The sequence below is a fragment of the Notothenia coriiceps genome, unplaced genomic scaffold (genome assembly GCF_000735185.1).
Source record: "Notothenia coriiceps isolate Sejong01 unplaced genomic scaffold, NC01 NC01_scaffold00026228, whole genome shotgun sequence".
NCBI classification, from domain to species: domain Eukaryota; kingdom Metazoa; phylum Chordata; class Actinopteri; order Perciformes; family Nototheniidae; genus Notothenia; species Notothenia coriiceps.
In genome coordinates, this window is record NW_011358929.1 from 541,157 (window position 1) to 563,317 (window position 22,161).

At 40.8% G+C, this 22,161-nt stretch overlaps 1 protein-coding gene across 1 annotated transcript in view; it reads right to left on the minus strand.

The window, feature by feature from the left end:
• Nucleotides 1–12,189: 12,189 nt before the first annotated feature.
• The window catches only part of LOC104956717 (MAM domain-containing glycosylphosphatidylinositol anchor protein 2-like), a 99,070-nt gene continuing 89,098 nt past the window's right edge, over nt 12,190–22,161 (minus strand). Inside the window, exons 4-6 of the mRNA XM_010784248.1 lie at nt 16,034–16,230; nt 12,709–12,841; nt 12,190–12,473 (exon numbers count right to left, since the gene is read on the minus strand). Coding sequence (XP_010782550.1) covers nt 12,190–12,473; nt 12,709–12,841; nt 16,034–16,230 — 614 coding nt within the window. The remainder of the gene's footprint in view (nt 12,474–12,708; nt 12,842–16,033; nt 16,231–22,161) is intronic.

The following is a 22,161-nucleotide window of genomic DNA, read 5'->3' on the forward strand; positions in this document are numbered from 1 at the left end:
AGCGGGGGAGTGCATCTGACGAAGAGATAGGTTGTTGTGCTCCCTATCTCTGTTTCTTATCCTATATCTAATATAACTGCTCGGGTCTTGATAGATTGAGTTGGGAAGTTCATGAGATCTTTCTAGAGGGTTATCAACAATAACTTTTATCCAATGACCTTTTCCCTCTCTGTCTGTGTCTGTGTATTCTCTTGTTCAGATTAACCCAGCCAAATCTTTTTTCTTGTTTTGTATCTATATCTACGCCCGGATCCAGAGTCGAGGCTGATCCTCTTGCTGTAGTCCTGTGTCTTGGATCCTCTATCCTGAGTTCTGGATTAAGTCGTGGACTTCGGGTCGTGGCTCAACCTGTCTCTGCGGTCCTGCCTTGGGTCTCATCATGCTGCTTCCCTGATGGCTTCCACAGGATTGTAGCTGACATCCTCGTGGATTCATCTTCTTATTACAGACACATGCATTTCCTAACATTCGGTCTATATGCTGTATAACGTATTATCTCTTCGATTTACACACGGCATCTATGGCACGTCTGTCCGTCCTGGGAGAGGGATCCCTCCTCTGTTGCTCTCCCTGAGGTTTCTCCCATGTTCCCCTTTAAAACTGTGGGTTTTCTCTGGAAGTTTTTCCTTGTACGATGTGAGGGTCTAAGGATAGAGGGTGTCGATTTTCTCATACTGATATTCTGAACAATCTATGCTGTTGTATTTGCTATAAAGTGTCTCTACTGTAGGCTATTTTTATTATATGTACAGCACTTTGGCTCGACCAAAAATCGTTTAGAAATGTGCTATATAAATAAAACTTGATTTGATTTGATTTAGATGCGTGACTTGAATACCGGGGTCGTGGTATCACAAAAGTGGTATTTAACCAGAAGTGTAGGAGTAGATCTGGATATGACAACTGTAACTGTTCTTCTCAAACAACAACCAAAAGTTTAGCTTTTGATGCGGCAAAAGGGTAGAACAGAAAAGTTAACAGAAAAAAACAGAATTAATGTTTGTTTTGAAGTCTACAGCTTTGAACCAGCATCAATATTGATAGCTATGGACTGAATTTGACAGCATTGAAGTAAGTACACACACACACTGTGAGATTGGAGATACCTAACAAAGTATCCACCATTTCTAATCCAATTTGGTTTGCAAACTCCATTTTCAAAGCATATCTTCTGTGAACAGAAAAAACAAGATGATTTCATTATAATACATGCTGTATTGGTTTCAAACCCCGAGCCTACTGTTCAATTCATCTCCTCAGCAAAAAAAAAACTGACTGCACCGTGGAAATCTTTTCATCTTGCAATTCCCGAGTGACATTATCATATTCAGTTTGGTAAAGGGAAAGCGAAAAACAAAACCTGCGTGTCATATTTAAACACAGGAAATTGAATGTGAAAAAAAAAGACATTAAGATGCCTGCCGAGGCGCTGGTTGAGGGGAGAGACGATTGACACGCGCCTCCTTGACGTGATCTTCCTCCCCGCGTTTTGAAATCAACGCCTGCAGGCGGAGAATCATATTTCTGACGCGTGTCAAACACAAATATTACAAATCATGTCAACACACACGTTCACACAAACACCGCTGTGCATTTGCATTTATTCTTGTATCATACATATTGTCATTCTCCAAGGCACTTCCTATCAATCATGTTGTTTGTAATCCAATAGCACCAGCATGGGAACTGGGGCAATTATCATAATATGGTAAGCAGCATATGTCTGTGACCTTTATGTGGAGATAATACAAAGCATTACCTACAAGCCATGTTTATTTCCCATTCGGGTTCAGCTCTGCATCACAGTGCACATTTACAACGTGCACAACACAATTTGGTTTTCCTTAAAGCCAACATGCAGTTTAATGACTCGATACAAACTCAGTGGTGGAAGCCATTAGGTGAGCATTTCTGTAAGGAAACACACATTTCCCTCGATAATACATGTCAGAATACACTCAGAGACAGAGTTGTAGTTCCATCTTGACAGTTTCAAAAGGCTTTACTCAGCGACATCCACAGCAGACTCACGTCTTTAGAAAGCTTTATGTCATCCACGAACACACACACGCGCACATATGCGCAAGCCATTATGCTGTCACAGGTGAAAGCGGATAAACATTTGGATTAACAGCTTTCCTCTTTTTACATTCCTCCGTCTCAAGTATATTCTTCGCTCAACTTAAAGCAGCGCGACATGACTAGGCACTTAACAAACACAGAGCCTGCCTCACTGTAAGGCCGGATGTAATCTTTGTGTGCGGAGTTGTCTGTCAGACGGATAAACTCAGGTCATACTGTTGAGTTACAGATGTCTACCTGCTGTCAAAAGACTAACAGGTATTCTAAAGTGGCTGAACATTTTAAGGCAGTGCTCTGAAAAGAACAAATGTAAGGCTGACTGAAGAGTTTTCCACATCACTTATAGTCCATCTTTGACAATACGTACTTTATTCTGTATTATTCTGAAATGGAGTATGCTTTTGCCTCCTTCCTTGTACACTCCTCTATTATAGAATGCTTGGCTCAAAGCAACTGCTGTTTTTATTGTTGAATACTTGGCCTACTTTGACAACAAACTTGTAGGGAGCTTCAAACAATCATTACTTATTTATATCTTAAATAAGATAAATGAGCCAAGAAGTCAGGTTTTTCTGCTGGTGGCTGTAGCACCATGCTTGTAGACACAAAAGATAACATTTCAATGTTATTCTGTTGCATTTTGTTCACCTAAATTGAATTTAAATCAACTGGTAAATTCTGAATGGCATTCCTATAATCTAATTAAACCCAATCTTTCCACTTTGGCATAATGCGTTTAACACATCCTGTCTTTTTCTTTGTGTTTACTGTCGAACACATTATCAGTGTTGCCTCTTTCTCAGCAATACTCTTACAACCACGACTCATACATATTAACTCACATTTAAGGATTAGCTGACTTAATACTACAACGTTTGACCTTTTGGCTGGATAAAATGCTTACATTACATTACATGCCTTTAGGGTTAAGTATCTTTCCCAAGGATCCATACATTGTTATTATGAAATCCCAGAGCCTCCGATTGGTACACGCCCATGTTTGCCCCCAAGGCAACATCCAGCTAATTTCTGTAGTTATATTTCACTGACATAATGTGAGAAAGAAGGTGATAAGGAGCTATTCACAAATCACGAAGTGTTTGCTTCAACTGGAAAGTGTAAATGATCTATTAAGCAGCACATTTAAGCTCCATCTTGAAGAAACTGGACGCAGAAGTGTTACCCTTTTAAAAATCAGTTTTTTAGTTCACTGCTGAGGCTGATTTGAATGCAAAGTGTGCAAGTAGGCTTAAGGGAACAGGATACGGGCTTAAGTACTACATAGAAAAGTTTTTAAGGATTTTCCCTCATCAAGGTGAAGTATCCCTGAAACCATCAGCAGGCCCAAATTAACCACAGTACTTCAGCCCTGGGTCTTTCAGTCCTCACATTTATGAATATCTGTGCATCATTTAACTGTTTAACTATTCAAATAGAAAGGAAACTTGAATACAAAATTGGACCTTCATATCGTCAACAGCTGCAGGGCTGCAAGCTCCAATTTATATCAAGGATCTTGTTGCCGGCCTTTGTGGTACTTGTTGGCTTTTCATATTAAATGCAAATGTTGACTGATCTGGTTTCCAAATCAAATCTTAACCCAAGGACCAAATCATTAAAGAAAAAGTGAATTTCTCCATGACTTGGTGCTTCCGATAAGGGCATGATGGAAAGTCAAACCAAAGGGTCATTTTAATGTACCTGTGCTTGTAGAGTCAAAGTATAAATGTAGAGGTCCATGTTCAGTAAAGTAGGTTACTTGCATATATATTAACTGGACTCTGACATAAGAGAAGAACAGATTATAGTGCGGAGTGACCTGGCTGCTCATGCTCCACTTTTTTAATATCTATGATAATACCAGCACACCATTATCATACTGATCAGAACACATTACCATCAAGCCCCAGCTCTGACATCAATTTAAATGAAAAGTAAAGTAGAAAAGCAAAAACCACCTCCTTCTCACTGGGTTTAATGTTGGAAAAACAAATCTGATATAGGTTTTCTTTTTACAGGTATTTTGTAGAAAAACACAATAAATATTTAATTGAAAACTTATTGTATTCTAAAAGTCTACAATGCAACATGCAAAAATACCTTTGAAATCAATCACTTGTTCTTTGATTTTAATCCTACAACCAAATACCTTTACTACAGTAGTTAAGAAGGAGTAGGAATGTCAGGATAAATCTCAATGTCACTTTTCTGTTCCTTAATTTTGGCCCACTTCTCCTCACGGTGACTCAGCCTCCCCATGTTTCCTCACAGAGCTGCAGTGCGCGTTAAAAAGCCCAGTGTAAGTGCACTCATTCATATTTCAGAATTGAGTTCTTTCCTCCTTACCTCCTCTACGTTCAAACCTCCTTTCCTGCAATGTTTCCTGACTATAAATATTGAAAAGCGAGTAGGAATTCCTGTGAATTGACTACATTTGTGTACAAGAGAGATAAGGGGGCATTACCTGGATGTAGTAAATTGTGCCGGACAGCTGCAGTGACTAAAATGGTTCCCCTTATGCATGGGAGGAAATATTAAAACTGGTATTTTTGAAAGGTTGAGGATGTGAGGTGAGTTGGGAGACTTTATGGTGCTCTGTCACTCTTCTTTCCTCATTACTGATAACCAAGTTCATTGCAAAAGTCACATAAATCTTTAACCAGCGTGTTGCTCAGAAACAGAGTTTTCCCATTTACTCTGGGGGTGAACTGTGTCTCTGACTATTGTTCCTCCAACATCATTAATATCTTACAAGATTACGTGTATACATTCGGAATAGTAAGACAGTATTTAACTGATATGTGAGGGGTCAAAGTCTGGGTTAAGACTGAGCTTTCATGCTAACATGTTACATTTTTGTTTTCGTGCGAACTGTTGGTGAAAAACAGCGGCAAACTTTGTCTAAAAAATCTGTGAAGTTTGAGGTTGATATAAGGCACCTCTGTCAGGGTCAACAAAGCGACACCTTTTTATATTTCAGTATTCGTTGTCCTGTATGTTAAACATTTAAAACTCGCAGCAGGATTCATTTTCAACTTGGTAAGGCTTGTTTAGTGGAAGCTACTTTATTAGGTGCAAACTAAAGCAGGACACAATCTGTAGATGTATCCAAATGTAATTACACATCTCAGGCACCAGTATATAACATCAAAGCCTTTTTAAATAAAAAACAAGTCAGTATCTGAGGCAATGGAGTACAAAACACAAGTCAACCTACGCACAAACAAATTCTACATGAATTATTGATGCATTTTAGAAGCTGGGCTCCTTTTATCATCATCAGAGCTTTTCTGTCATTGAACCTTGACTGTGGCAGCATGCCAAGAAATAAAACATTCGCTATAGGGACACTTAAAGTAGGTATACCATGGTCAATTCAAGAGAAGAGAGCGGGGGGGGCTCTGCATGTACTCACATTTGCATTACATTTTCTCCTGCATCCTATTTTGGCTGAAGGATTGCATATGGTTCAGCAGTGATACCGTGGATACCCAAGGCATTCTTTTGGATCATTACCGAACAAATTAAAGTGTTCCTTCCTCTTTACCGCACACTCAAGTGCTTTCACCGGCTTTGAGCCTTTATGATTCTCCGTAGCTTTAATAGCCTGTGGGAATAATGGGTGGCCTGAACATGAAAAGCGCAGATAATCACACAAAGAGAAAAAATCCCTGGTTGAAGCCTTCTTCTACAGAGAGCTCCTGTCACGCGGCCGTATTACAATACCACCTCGGGGGAGATTCTTAGCAGGGCAAAAGTACAAACACGGCCCTGTCATACTGATTATGACATGCACTTATAGTGTAAGTAGGCACAAAATGACAGAGACACAAAAGCGTCTCTTATGCGAGCACACAGATGCAGCAAGAACAAAAAAAGACGTTTCCATGTGTGTCCCACCCTCTCCAAGGGACACTGCTTTTGTCTGGCAGAAAATAAAAATGCATTTCTCTCCATTTTCATTATCCCCCCGGTCTACCCATCAGACCGTCTCATTTTTCAGTCCCTTCTGTCTGTCCGTCTCACAGCAGGCATCAAACTGAGCTCTCCATTCACTCTCGCAGAGAATATCAGCATGTGAATCCGAGCTCATCTCTCAGAGCCAGATGGATGTCCCTCTAACTGCCTCGTCTCATTCGCTCAAGGTTAAACACGACTAAGGACACGGGGCATTAGCACGGTTTAAAACACAAGGCATTGGCTCAAGGACACATTCGTACAGCCGTCCAAAACACCTTTCATTTTCCTATTATCACTCCATGCATCTTCACATTAGCACCAACACATTCCCCCTACGCAGCAGCACCTTTACAATATCCCGGCTACTCACACATGTCCGTCCTTTGGCGGGAAGAAAACGAGGCCTAAACGCTGCTCTCAACCTTCTGGCTGACCTCAGGCTTTAATTTGTGTCAAAAAGGATTCACATGCACACACGGCCACCGAAAGCACAAACAAAACTGGCACGTGCACATGTACAGGCACACTTGTACACAAATACACACAGGCAGTCCGTAGGGCCTCGGCCCAGGAGACTGACCGCCTGTGCCAGTTCTGCCTATCCAGCCATTACATCTGGCATTCATGAATGGAAATATATTCAGCTTTCAAATATAATTTATTCCAAAGCATATTTGATAAGGGTCATTCACATGTTGATTCACATGCTGACAGCCGGGATTTTACACAGAATGTCATGATTGTTTTCTCCCCACCAAACAATCTAAATATAAACAGTGGGGAGCTCACACTGGAAAAAAAGATTGCATTCATGCTTTTCTATAAATATCAGCAAGCTTCCAATCAGAGGTACAAATTGTTGATGGAAGCCAGTGTGTTTGATTTGTGCTGAATAAGTTGTGTCTACGTTAGCAGCCGCCGTGATGGATGTCTTGGGTGTGAGAGCTTCATACCTGAATTTTGTCAGGAGCCCCTGGAGGAATTGTCAAGAAAATCTGACGACAACACAGCTGCGTTTGATTTTCTGCATCTTTGATAGCTGCGGCAACGCTCATTTCTCGACATCACACAGAGGGGAAACACATTGCTTAGCGAAAAAGACGGGAAACACATGTACAGAGTCTGTGTGAGCGGGGAGACATGAATACAAAATGCCAGTCCATATGCCCACTTCAACAAAAACATCTACAGACAGTCCTGTCTGATTTCACCAAATCTCCATTTGAGAGCTGCCTACTCATATCCGACAACATTAGAAGGAAGAAACAACCAGCACGGCATATCTATAAGTCGTCGCAGCAGATATATCACAAACTGCTAAGATTGTGCAGGACAGAATGGACTGAAGTGGCCGGGGCAGGCAGGGTATTGACCTGCTTTGAGGACGTGTTGCGGACCCTTAATCCTTAAAAAGGATCTTGTCAGTGCGGCGATGTGATGCCGGTAGCCTGCTGGGCCGGCTGTGGAGATGGCCAAGCCCTGGAAGGCAGTCTGGCTGGTGGGACAGTATGGCCAGAAAAACTACCATCTGCTGGGGAGAGATGTGTGTTTTCACACACACAGGCCCCTTTGGCAACAGCAGTCTGAGAGGGCCTTCTCAAGGACTGGAGAGGACGCCTTAAAAGCTGAGAGAGGCAACAGTGAGGCTACAGGGTGACCCTGGAAAACACGCCCCATTAACTCAATGAAGGGGCATAACAAGTAAATTGGTATTTCACATAGACGTGCAGTTTATGCACATGAATATCAACAGAAATGCAAACATGCGCAGACTGATGGCCAGCATTTCTAGTGTTTGTAATTCCAAGCAGTTCAGCTTTAACCCTCCATGGCCACACGCACTTTAGCAATTAGCAGAGCGTTTTTTGCATTCTTGATTTATCGATTTTGTAGCCCACGGTTGAGATATTCTGAGAAATGTAACCAACAAGCATTCAAATATATGTGAAAATGTATGAATACAAACACAGACAGCATTCTCTCTGTGCTCTAGCCTGGAGCCTGGCTTATCCTCTTTCAGTTTTCCTTTTTTGCTCACTTCAAAGTATCAAAGAGTGAAAAGTTGGAGTGGAACGACTGCACTGTTTGTTTTGTCAAATACACTTCAGAAGAATACAGCATTTTCGTTAGGGGGAATGCAACAGTCACAATCGATATAAGGTCTAGCCAACTACGAAAGAAGCAACATGTGAGATTTACAATAGAACAAAGCACCATGGTTCTCTTAATTCCTACATGGTTAGTCATTTATTCACAATGGAACAACACTAGGCAGGGGTTCAGTACATTCTACTGTCCTAGGTATGGTAAGTATTTGAGTGTTTCCTGTCTTACTTCAATATACTTCGATTGTCTTCATGCATGATTGATTTGCATACTAAGAGGAAGAAAGGTTAAAAATCCATTCTGGGCACTACATCCTCACCCTGTCCACTCCACCTCCATTTGTGCTTCCACTTTGGTCGGGTTAACCATTTTAATGGCCATTCCAGACCAGTCAATGGGCACTGTAAGTGGACTGTAAAGCCCTCCAGTGTTGACTCACCAAAGTCCACTAGTATTATTACCTGGCTGATGTCAAATGTATTGGTAATGGCCGTAAATGTGTCAGCAGAGAAGTAACAGGACATTTTCGACAGAAAGGTCTGCATGGTCTTACAACTAAAGATGACATGTCATGGTAATTCTTCAACCGTAATACACGGTACATTTATCTCTCACAGCCTTTAAGAGTTTTTTTCAATGATTTGATGTAAAAGAAAAAGATATATCCATATTAAACTCTTAAATATAAATATCAGCCGAAAAGTAAAATCTGTATCTGTCGTGTAAACTACATTACAAAAGCACATAGATCATGTACAATTCCATTATCTCTGGCAACTTTTTAAATAATAGTACCGGTAGTCATGCTCAAAGGGTTTTTCTTATTCCGTGTTATTGTGAATTTAGCCTGAACTACAAGAACATGGGCAGAAGTTAATGTCAAGGAAGAAAAACAACTATTTTTTCTCAATTCAATGATCTACAAAAAGTCGTATCCAGGGTGACAGAAATGTTTCTGTTAGAGGTGAACACAGCCTCCTTTATATATAAATATGCTGTAAGCTTGTTTGCATGCACTGTCAGTAACAGCAGTGACATGGGATCTGTTTGAGAAGATTTGTTTCAAAATTATAAGCAAACAATGGACACATTCTTCTTAAAAAGGGAGCATCATGGATGTGGTTTAGTTGAGCAAAAGTCAGTTAATGAGTTATACAAATGTTCATGTTGAAATATTGCACTAACTATGTTTTTATCAGAATGAGAATCTCGTGAACTGTGTCTCCATTATTTCCCCCGATTGTCATGGATGCTACACTTGTTAATATGCAGCAAATCAAACTCATGATATATTTCTATAATCTACGAATATAGAGTTATATACCGCCTACCCCCGTCATCTAGGACATGTTGATCCCACAATTGATTTTGCGTAAGTGACAGCTCATCAGACTCAGGGGAGCAATGGCACGAAGAGATATGCGATAACCTCGTTCACTGTTTTTCATAATTCATCAGCCTGTCCCAGAATTAGAATAATAACAGAGCTGTGTTTGGATTGTGGAGCGTTGCAAAACAGAGCTAGGATCAAATTCATTTTGACATCAGTGTTGTTTTGTCGGGACTGTCATTTCGCTCTGTTTTCCTTTGTAAATGTACTTTGAGAGTCCATATCCATCAATGTCCAAGCGCATTTGAGTATATTGGTCCGAAATGTGCACCCAGTGAGATTTTCTTTTCTCAACATCTGCAATCTCATGAAAATGTTCCCAATAAATTTTTTGGGTTTTATTGATCCTTAATTAGCCATGCATATTGATTAGTTGTGCCATTTAAGCATCTCCAGATTTAGTTTCGGCCTGTCATTGGTTTAGCTTGTTTTCACTCCACATTCACACTGATATGTGTGATGACTCATTGGCTTAATTTAGTCTGGACACATTTCTTGTCAGTTGATAATCTGTTCAGCCCTCTCCCATGTCTGATAGCCTTCAGTTTAGACATCTACGGCAAATTATTGAGTGATGGGCTTTTAGGCTTTAGGAGAATATACAAGGCTGCTGATCAATGTCTCCATAACAGGTCTTAATCATTGTCTGTCTTTTGCACGAAGGGATATAAATCCAGTATGCAGAAGCATAACCTATATATCCTTACACATATGAATTTGAATCCTGCACTCCATTACAAATCAATCACTGCAGTATGTATCCTGCATGACATTTCAGAATAATACATTTTTTGTCCTGTTGAACTTTTAACAAGAAATGCTCTGCAGCCTTAACCGTGACACATCAATGAGTGTGTATTCAGTCCTGATTTATATTTAAGGAAGGTGGTGGTGATTGTTTTGATGATATTTGATCAAGACCCCATATGAGAGCCGTTGTCAGCTCCAGTTGTACGACACATAGATGAGAGAGCCGGATATTTATTGCAGCGATTGCCTGCTGGTGAGTGTGCTCTGACTTATATGCCGCCGCGGGACACCTGACACCTTTGTTTGATGTAAACCTCTCAATTCTTAAGTCTTCAACTATATGGGCACTTTCACAATGCAGAGAAGAGGTTTATCTGTCAAGGGGAACCATCAGAAATGATTTGTTGATGATTTAATTTTCATCCCGGGAGTATATGGCTGTATAAATAAATGCTTCCAAACAGGCCGGGCACACAGGCGACCTGATGATGGAGCTGTGGCATAATCTCTTAGATGAGAGAAGAAAAGTCGGAGAAACTTTCTGAGCCAATCGGCTACATTTGGATTTAAATGTGATTGCTTTCGTGTGTGTGTCATGTACTTTTTGAAATTCACATTTGGATCATCCCTGTGAATGCTGTTTTTTTTTTCTACAAATGAATGCATCTTTTTATTTACCTGCAGGAAGTTGCAGTTTTACAATCAAGGCTTTAAGGTCCTCTATTATGTTACAGATGAAAGCCTAGTCACACACCACCCTTAATCCTGAGCTTAGTAATAGCAGTCAATTAAAGAGTATGCAAGTTGATTTCCTCATGCATTGTGTCTGATCTGTGTAGGTCTTATATCAATACAGATTTTCTTACACATAGTAAAATCACCTGTCTTGAGTATTAACCTTCAAAGTAGTTCTTTAGCATTTCACTGTACTAAGAATGTGTCTGTAAATAAGGAAAAGTACCCTTCACCTTGTATGACAAGCATGCAGAAAGTTGGTCTTTATTGATAACGGTAATTGCTTTAATGAGCTACAGCTAGATCAGATGCTCCTTTGCCTCCTGTGCTATTCAGGTGAAAAGCAGCTTAGGAAAAAAACAAAAACTATTCTCCTGATAATGACCAGACAGGCAGCAGTGGCCCTCGCCCTTTTGCTCTTGTTAAATTTGTGTTAACCACTCTTTGACTCAGTGTTTTTTAATTAATGGTTTCGCACTCTTTAGCCTCCAGCATTGTCCTTGGCTGTGTTTAAGAAGCCTGAGCGGTAAAGATGGTGAGTTCTGATGTGCCGGGTGTATTTGTAAGGTCAAACAGCAAATCATATCTGAAGGATATTCAGCAATGCTGTGAATGCATTAACTATACATCTGTAAAACACATTTTGAACTAACGGCAAAGTAGTTAAATCTGAATTAACTAAAGTCTGCTGCTGTACAGAAACACAGTAGCCTACACAGACATAGTAACTAAGATTTGCTGTTTTTTTGTTTAATAAGCTTAAAATGCTACTAAATTAGCAGCTAACTAGCTATGTTAGCTTATATTATTACTCAGCATTCAAAATGGAGAATCAATGTGAGCAGCAGCGGCTAAGCGGTTGATTAAGAGTTTCCTCATCATTTTATAAATGTCCCCAAAGAAAGACTCAAGTTTTCTTCTTTGGGTATAGTCTATTTGCCAGCAGGTGCTAGCTAATAAGCTAACGGTTGCTAAAGGAGCAGGCACTGGTGAGAACACTCACAAAAAACTGACTCAAAAACTAATTATTAGAAATGTTCAATTGATCTAATATTTAAAATAAGTTATTTTGGGCTATTTTACTCAATGTTTACTTCATTTATTCAGGTGACTACGCCATATCTCTTTTTAAAATCGTTTAGTGCTCAATATATTTGGCCATGCAGTCATGTTTTCTCACCTCGGACCACAATAGTGGTGGACTTCTTGGCCGGGTTTCCCACACTGTTGCTGGCCACGCAGCTGTAGACCCCCGCCTCGTCTGAGGTGATGGCTGGGAGTGTGAGCGTGCCCCCCTTCACCACGCTCCTTTGTGGTAGGCTGTCATTACTGCAGATCCAGGTGAGAATGGGGGGCGGCTCTCCCCCTGTGGTGATGCACACCAAGGACACCGTCTGGCCCGGGTTCACTACGATGGGGTCCTCCACCAGCAGCTTGATGGAGGGGGAGGCTGTCAAAGACAAGCAAATCGAAAAATGTAAAGAACGGCAGAAAATGGGTAACATTGGCTGTTATAACAATATACTGTATGTCAGTTCACTGTTTCCTCGTCTGCCCAACACTTATTTATACACCTTTATAGCATTTGCCGTCTTCTTTAGCATCTACATGACTTGAAATAATACTATAAGCACTGCTACAGCAGTAATTGTGGGTGTAATATGCTTATAAATAATCTTAGGTACCTGTCTTATTGGTGAGTTTGAAGATAACACTGCGGTCAAGGATCGCACACACATTTCTGACAGAGGCCACGCAGCTGTAGTTGGCGTAGTCCTGAGGGCGCAGGTTCTTCAGCTTCAAAATCTTCGTTTCCCCCTGCAGCTCAGACCAAACCACAACTGGTATGCAAATGTGTGCTAAACACTATCATAATCAAGTAAAATAAATGCAGAAAGCTACGTGGTGGGACGGAGATGACAAAGGCCAAACAGCTCCAAAGAAAAGGTCAAAGAGATGAATATGTATACAGTTTTAATGAAGCCAAAAAATAAAGAGTGGCAGAGTTCAAGAATAGTACTGTAAAATCAGTGGTAGAAATGATGGAGCCAGTTTTAAAAGGAAATGGATGTGTCAAAGTGTTTAATACCAACGAGTGGATTTTTCTCCAGTCAATGGCAATGTGGTATTTTCACCATTCAGCTGCAGTAATATGGATGGTTCTCAGCAGGGAAGGGCTATCTCACTTATAATGTGTTTGATTCCAGCCGGGCCTGTCAACAGCGAGCCCCGCCCAGGAGGCTATAATGAGGATTTGGACCTTTGATCTGACTGACTCCAATGTGTGGGTGTCGGGTTGGAAGGAGGAGGCAGTGGATTATAACATGAGTCAGCCACACGATGCTGCAGTCTGCGCAACATGGCAATCACTCACGTCTTTCATATCCAACGAGGCTCATGGATCACATAATTATATTAGATTAGCCATGGACCCCACGCTCCTCTTCCTTTATGTCTCTGTCACCTCCTCTGCCTCAGAGCAGAGATCAGGAGATGGGGTCTGCGTTATTCTGAGTGCAAGCTTTACTCACAGCAGGTGGGTGGTGGTGGGGGGGGGGCAGATTTGAAGGAAAATCTATTTGGATAATGCAAGGGGCAGAGAAAGGAATGGAAAGGACAAACACATTAAGCCGAATTGGACAAGGGGGATTGATGGCCATATCGATGGGAAGATTGAACACAAGAGCTTTGGGAACGAGACTGTAGGTAAAGGGCAAAGAAATTATGGAGCAGAGCATTGTCATTGTGAGGGAAAAATATCAGTTTTCATGTTTTAAATTACATGTTTGAGGGATCAAATGCTGGGAACATAAAGATGAGGCATAAAGATGAAAATTAGGAAATGTTTCATGCTAGCAGCAGGAAAACGAATGACTTGACTACATGGGGGCTAAAAAATTAGCAAGGAAGTTAAATGTGACATAAATCCCATGTGGGCGATAACAATATGTTGCTAACTTTAAATGGTTACCTCCTCAATAACTAAAAACATGCTCAAACAGAACATCAGATCGCAAAACAAAACATCATAAACATGAAAACATATCAGCTGCTATAAAGAGGTGGGAATCTGACAAGGGATGAGCAATGGCTCCATTATACCTTCGATAATTGTCCTATTCTGTGGCACTTTGGTGGGGAAATCATGCATTGAGAGGTGGAGGAAGAAGTAACAGACAGTAGAAAGGAGAGTCTCTACAATAAAGTCACAGCTGTGGCTCTCATTTAATAATTTCTTCATATTACAGTCTCTGAAATGCCACCTCTGCATTCCTACAGTTTCAGTGGGAATATTTTACGTAAATTTGATGGACTGAAGAAGGTGTAAGGGGAATGGAGCCGGGATGAAGGATAATGGAGGGAGGATAGTACAGAGGTGAATTCAACTCAATAATGTGCCAGGCCAAAATGGAGGCCTGGCTGCTCTGTAATGGAGTCTACTTCCCGTAGGCTTTATTTTGGTCGGTTAGGAATTTGTCAGAGTGTGTTTCAGGCAAGTTCAGACATATTGGTAAAAAATAATTGTACTAGCCATTTATACAAGCATATTACTAGGAGTTTAGTCAGGATTTATTTGGAGTTTGACTGTCACAAAGTTAATTTCTGGGTTTGGTTTGCACTCATATTTTCCGAACCAATTAAAGCCTTAATAGAGGGCAGGATGATGGACCAGAGAGGTACGGAGAAGGGAAGAGTGCCTGATGAGGCCTCGTTTCTTCAGCTTCCTTCACACACTCCATTAGTTCCCAGCTATCTTTCTCCATTTGGCCAAACATCCATTTCACTTCCTTTTTCTCTCTCTCTGTTTCTTAAGCCTCTTTTTCTCAGTCCCATGTCTTTTTCTCTGGCAAACCCGGTTTAACATACAAATCACATTCAACTCAACCAATTAAAAAAATACAATTCGCTCACTGGTGCCGGAGCTGTCTCAATCAGCTCTTTGTTGACAGCACATTATCCTTTTTTAGAGGAAAAGTTTCTCAATTTCCAGAAAAATAAATCCACAATTGAGAGAACTGATTGTGAAAAGAACTCAATCATCCTTTGACTGAAGGGAGTTAATATGCATGTAACTGTGAAACTGGGTTAGTCAAACTGACACAGCTCTTCATAGGGTAAACGAGTGCAGATTCAAGGGGGTTGTGTAAGGGTTTGGGGTAGGGTTATGAAACAACCAAAAAACTGTCCAAATGGTACCGTCTCCTTTTCTTCTACATGATATAGCAACACCGTTATTCCAGTATTTAACATTGCAATATGTTAAACTAATGACAACATGTTGACTCACCAGTTAGCTACTTCGGCTTGCTCATCTTGTGAAAACAACTCAGTGTGCTTGTGTTGTGTTCTTGAACTTATTACTCAGTCTAAATAGGTTGATGAAGGTCAGCATTTACATAATTGTAATGTCTAAGGCCTTAAAGTATATGCAGAACATGAGAATCAGTCAACTGATTTACAATGCAATGCTCATTACAAGTGGTAATAATAAGACAATCATTAATGGTTAGATTTACGTCAAGGGATTATGATTATATCTTTTTTTTTTAATGGAAACTATTACCTGATAATGAATTTGCTGTCAGAACATTATGTTTGGTAGCGTGGCTGAAACATTCACAATCGTTTTTATACATAAAATCATAGCTACAAGCAGACATCAAACCCTCTCATTGTGTCACGAGACCTTTAAATATGAAAGAGCACTGTCTGAAAGAGCTTCAGCACATGATCTCCTGATGAATGTATCTTTATACTCCTACTAAAGCTTATTATGGTTGTTTCACACCCTTTATTCTGTATCAGCCTATGTATCCTGTCTTTGTAGTGTGCATAGGGAGGGCAAAAGGTGCATGTCTTCACAACAGCAAAATTAAACGATTGCCAAAATCCTCAAGTTGAATGTCCGACCTTAAGGCTTTACTTGTACAGAATGAAAGGAATAGAATATTTATTCACTGCACTATTTCGTCTTATTTTAATAACTTCATCCATGTTTCCGTGTCTTACCTGAGTGAAAAAGGGCTCGTAGATCTCCACTCCCTTGTCCGAGCCCTGCGTCAGGACCTCTCTCCCGCGGTGCCAGCTGTAGCGGACGGGCGGGTTGGAGTTGGCCACGCAGCGCAGAAACACTGTCCTCTCATAGTAGAACTGTTCCTTAGCTTCTCCTATACTCTGGTGCACCGTCACCGTCGGTTCATCAAGGTCTAGGAGAGAAGAAAAACAGCATGAATAAATTCCATGAGTTTTTCGGACAAGTATAAGACTGCAATCAGTAACAAGGGCCACTTTTCACGGCATTTTCTAAGGAATAATAAACCAATCAAGTGTAAAATCTTTGTATCAGTAAACACGACTACAATCTCTCGGCTTGATTGTGGTTGAAGGTCTGACCAAAAGGGTCAGAATTGTCATTGCATTAGGAGGGTGAGTTATCAGCATGGGCGCCGGGGGTCGATGTGGGAAAGGAGGTGAGAAGCCAACTACTTGAACTACTTAAGTCAATAGGATGCAGCCCAAGGACACATTGACTTCCCAGTCAATGAGTGAGCTGCTGTGTTCCAGGTTACACCGCATTGTGAGTTTCATACTTCATCATGTGATCAAATACAGCCTGTAAAATGATATTGGACACATTCAAGTATAATGTTAATGCTCTGATCTAGGCTTTCTTTGATTTTACACGTCTGTTACTTTGCCCATTTCCCAGAGGATATGAGGGACGTGTTACCCCAACACTTGGTTATTTGAGAAAGCGCTGGTGTTTGATTAAATGGATTCAAAGTTAATCATCTTACCCGGCTATCGCATTAAGCCTTGGCAAATGGTGTTCATCATAGCTGTGGTGTCTTTAAGCATGCTAATGCTCCCCCCTTTAAGATTATGTTCATTTGCACGCTCAAAGAACGTGGGGAGCTTGCTGTTCCCCTTTCATCTGAGTCCGAGATGCAATCATTTTTTGACACGAGCCAAAAGGCAATTTAAGGGAGAGGATGAGGGGAACTTATCCCTCGTGCTAAAATTCAAACTGATAAAGGCTGACCTTTTGTATAGAAAGAGGAAAGTGATTGAGTGTATTAAGGAGTGAGTTAGTGCATCAGTGAGCGAGCAACAAGGTGGATGATTGAGGGATGGAGATCGTGTGAATATGTGCAAACCCGCTTACAGTAAATGAATAACCAAACCTTTAACGATTATAAGCCTCCAGAAGAAAAAGTACACACGCCTTGGGTATTATTAATGGATGAATTCATCGCTTTTAATTCAGTAGCGGCTGCACACCTCTGGATTTGCTGAGGATCAGGTCCTAATCAAGGTGCCTGCGGGGCCACACTGCGCAGCATCCAGCCACAGAATGCTGATTCCTCAGTTTCATTAAAGACATGTTCTGCCCTACAGCCCCTTAATCAAAATCTAGCAGCGGTCAATACTTCATCCAGGATCCATTAGAGTGTCTCAGGTAAGAGCAATTACCTTTAGAGGGGGGGGCGGGGGGTTGGGAGAAACAGGGGAGGGGGTGACAACGGAGAGATTGCTGGCCATTTTAGAGCAGCCGATTGCTAAGTAAATACACTGATTCATTACAGAGGGGAGGAGGAGAGTATGAATCCCACATCTTATCTGTGACTCTTCCCTGTTTCCCCCTCATCCATTCCCTGCTTCAAACAGCCAATTTACCGACTGTGGCAGGAATGGAGTGATTCATTGACAGCCCTATCTACCTTGGGATACACGTGTCTTAAAGCAGCAGGGCTGAAGGGAGGATGTCTTTATTTCCTTGTAGTGACAACAGAGTGTGTTTCTGTATGTTTGTGTATTAGGTAAAGGAGCGGTTTGAGCTATTAATAGGGCCAAAATGATATGCAGAAAGGAAGTGGCTGCTAGGAGCGCAAAGAGATAAATATGGAAATATGGAAATGTACGCACTGGATTAAAATTTGATGAATTTTAAACAAAATTCCACCTACACCATCAGTCTTTCCCCCCGAAAGGATGGTGTGTGAGTGTGTGTTATGTGTGTGTTATTTGTGTGTGTGTCACTCTTGTGCAATTAGCTTCTGAAGTCACGCTTGACTGATTGTGAAGCTTAAATCCCCGGGCCCAGAGGAAAACTGCGGTGTACAGGCCGCCTGCGCCAGAGTTGTTAAGGTTTGTAATTGCAGGTTTATGAGTTCACAGGCCGGTAAATCTGCCCATGTACAGCTAAACGCTCCAGCGAGCTAACCTTAGCATCACTCCTGCTCACTCCCACCAACCATGACAAGGCTCAAAGCTCCGGGTTTCTTTGATATTAAGACACGGGAGCAGCGTGAACGGCAGACACACAATGCGTGCGCAATGAGGTCTTGGAAGACAACCGGGGGAAAAAAAAGGTATTCAGTTTATCTAAAATCTCTTTGTTCTCTCGAGTGAAACCCCCCCCCTCCCCCCTGAAGACGTTAAAAAGCAGGTAGGAGATTTGGGCTTTGTAAGCCTACCTAAACATTTGTCGGACAAATAGGCACAAGCGAGTGGTTTGGATAAAAGGGAGTTTGAGGATTAAACAAGGTGCTTCATTATCACATCAAACCTTTGCTCCTTCCTTTGAAGTCCCCCACTCCCACTGCCGGAAAAAAGAAAACAGACACCTTCACAAAAACTCACACACATTAACCTTTCCCACCTTCACAACCTCAGCCACCCACACACACACACACACACACACACACACACACACAGACATCACACACCTTTTTAGGAACGTCTCTCGGGTGTTAATCTAAAGTTTTTTCTATTTTTTGCCTGGCTTTGATGTCTTTCACTCCCTCCCTCTGATGTGTCAAAGTCACCTGGGAGGAGAACACCTATCTGGCTCCCAGGCTGTCAGCCACCAGCGACAGAGGCCCGCCATTAATTTCACCTGATCACCGTCCCAGCTTGATTACCAGCGGGAGGCGATGACCTGAATGACATTTGGAGCGACGCCTTTCATGAGTAGAAACAGCCCTGTTCTGACTAAGACAAGATATTTGCTTTTATTTTTGTGCCAGGGGACAATGAGGGAGAGCGGGGGAGTAATAAGGCGGTCGTGGTTAGAGGGGAACAGAGACAAAAGGGAGGAAGAATAAGGTTGAGAGCATGTATGAACTTCTACCTGGCTGTTGTCAAGATGAGAACAGGATGTTGTACATCAGATGTTACCAAATTAGGGTGCCTCACTCTCGTTCTCTCTCATAACGCTTTTTTTCCCCCGGTGGAAACATGTGCAGAAGGCATAAGCACATTAGGGAAGTTGTTACTTGGCAGCCTGTACTGTGATTGACCTTACCTTCAAGTTTAGTTTGGAGATGATTTTTGAAAGTAAATCCTTAAAAAAAAAGGGACACCAACTCCACGTAAAAATGGAAAAATTAATTCCTGGCTTTTTAGATATTCTCCAACCAGATCCAAAAAAAAAGGCGGTTTGTGCGTATACTTCAATTTATAAAAAATATCACAGGCTGCTGTTTTTAAATAAATAGGACATTCAGGTAAAGGGCAAGGAGGGTTTAGGGTGAGATATTTCCACACGGATGCATAATGCTTTGGATTAATGTTCTGTAAGAGGACCTTACATTTGCAATATGCGACATGAGTACACAATGTGTAAACACACTACATCAAATGAGACAGCAGAGATATAACATGATCTCGATGTCGTGTAATTTCCATTTGCAGAACGGCACACTTTAATGCATTTCATTTATGTGGGTGAGAAGGTTAATAAGCCACCGTGGTGATATATAACATCCATCTCATGTGGAGTCCACTGATGGAATATGTGTATCCGGCATGTAATTTACTGTTGGAACATTTTCTTTCCCTCCATCTCTCAACCCATTGGCAACAGTGACCTCTATCTCATGGCTGCACTCAACAATAACCAGCTCCCTGCTAGCTGTATCTATTTGGTGTCAGCTGGTGCTTAGTACTAAAGTGTGATTGTGGTGGCGGATGGATGTGTTTGGAGGGTGGCGAGGGGCATGATGCATCTATTCCCACAATAAGTCCACTCTGACGATGGCGCCTGTGTAACAGAGATATCTCAGAGAACTGAATATCATTCTCCGAGACGTGAGAGACGAGCGTGAGCTATCGAGCGGGGGGGAATTAAAGGAGGGAGAGCCGAGAATCCTGGGAGAAGCTCATTCAGTCTGTGTGCGATATCTGGGTGCAGCGCCGTAACGCACATCTCTATGTTGAGCAATACATTAACAGTGAATGGACACATCATACAGCATCGAGCCACACAACAAAATTGATAATGAAAACGTGATCCAGCTCTGATTGGTAGATTGTGAACTTTATGATATTTTATAACTGGAATTGAATGTATGTCTAAGCCTTGGAATACATTGACTTCCATGCAGATCAAACAAGTCACCTGAAATATAGCATGTGTGTGCATGTAGAATTATGTTGGCAAGCAAACTCTAAAGAGACTACTGCAAATAACCAGATTAAGGTAATCATTTGAAGAAGATGTTTTCGATTACTACTCCCCACTACAGATATATTAGGGCTGTCCCTACTCTACGATTTGCTGACAAAACACTTTGGTTGACTGGGAAATAGATTATTGATTTTTACGTTATAGGTTAGTCAATCAGGTAAAAGTCATTAGTTTAGAATGGCTTGGCTCATCGTTGCCCCTTAGTGCTTTTGTTAAGGTAAAAGGTGAACTAATGATAAACACTATAGAGGATTGGGTCATTAGGACTGCCTTCAGACAGTTAGCTTTTTCAGTGACTGCCTGCCAACATTGTTAATATATTGTAATTTCAAAATGGATTTCCAATTCATAGAAACTAAGCATGTTTATTCTAAAAGGCATTATTTTATATTTTACACAAGAAATATCCCTTTTAAAGCTAAACTTCCAATTACTCATGTCATGTGTAAATGTCTTGATATTATATTATTTGGGTGATTTAAAACTATTTCATGTGGTGTTTTATATAGGTTTCCGTGCATGTTCTGCAAAGGCTAAATCCCAAATCTCTCACACACTCCCCCCGTGTCCGAACCACCTTGATTTGACTATTTTTTTTACTTCTGTAACATAGTGACATCACTATGTAACATTCGCAATTCTATTGGCTGGCGCTCATTGTATGCAATAGGCTGAGAAGCAGGACCTTTCTGACACATCTCGAAGCCGTTTACTAAATCCAACATAGCCAGCTAGCCAATCAGAGAAGACTGGGTTGTGGTTTCAGACAGAGGGTGAAAATATGTGCTCTAGCACATGCAGAATGAGAAAAGTAAAGTACTTTTTAACATTAAAGCATGGAAACATGTCAAAATACAAATATATACCTGAAAACGAGCATTTTATATCCTCTCGGCTCAAACTTTGTTTCGAAAAATCACTTGGAAATAAGAATATCCTTGTTTATTTATTTAGACTTCCTCATACAGTAGTTTTCGTGCATTTAAAAACATATTTTTCAAATGTTTTGCTCAATACATATTTTCGCATTGTGGTTATTGTCACGAAGGTTTTGCACTCAATACAAAGATTTCCATTGTGGCATGCATTTAAACCACTGTCTCCATGTATTTTTAATAAGAATGATTAAAAATGTAACGCTTGAAGCGAAAGCAATGAAAGACAGATAACAATATGCAAACATTGCTCACATGCTTTACGAAAACACATCTTCTTAGCTATTTGAAATTGAATGAAATGAATGTCACAGGCATACCAATTTTAAATGGAAAAAAACTAATGAAGCAGCGTTTTGGTTCGGTGTATCCACTTCCTCATGGTGTACTAATTTAACAGTGCAGGTTTATAGGATAAGCTGGCTTCATGCGTTTATGTGTTTGGTACGCTGCTTTACATGGAGAAGCAGCATTCAGTTATTATGCTCCAAATATCTGGAACAAACTACCAGAAACCTGCAGGTCCGCTGCAACTTTTACTACTTTTAAATCCAGGCTGAAGACTTCTTTTTTTGCCGCTGCTTTTAATTGATGTATTCATATCTTAAACTGCACTGTAACTTTTATTATCTTTGCTTTTTGTCTTTGCTTTTAAATTAGTGTTTTTAAATGTCATTTTATATCATTGCTTTTAAATGAGTGTTTTTAGATATCATTTTTGTTGGGGAAAT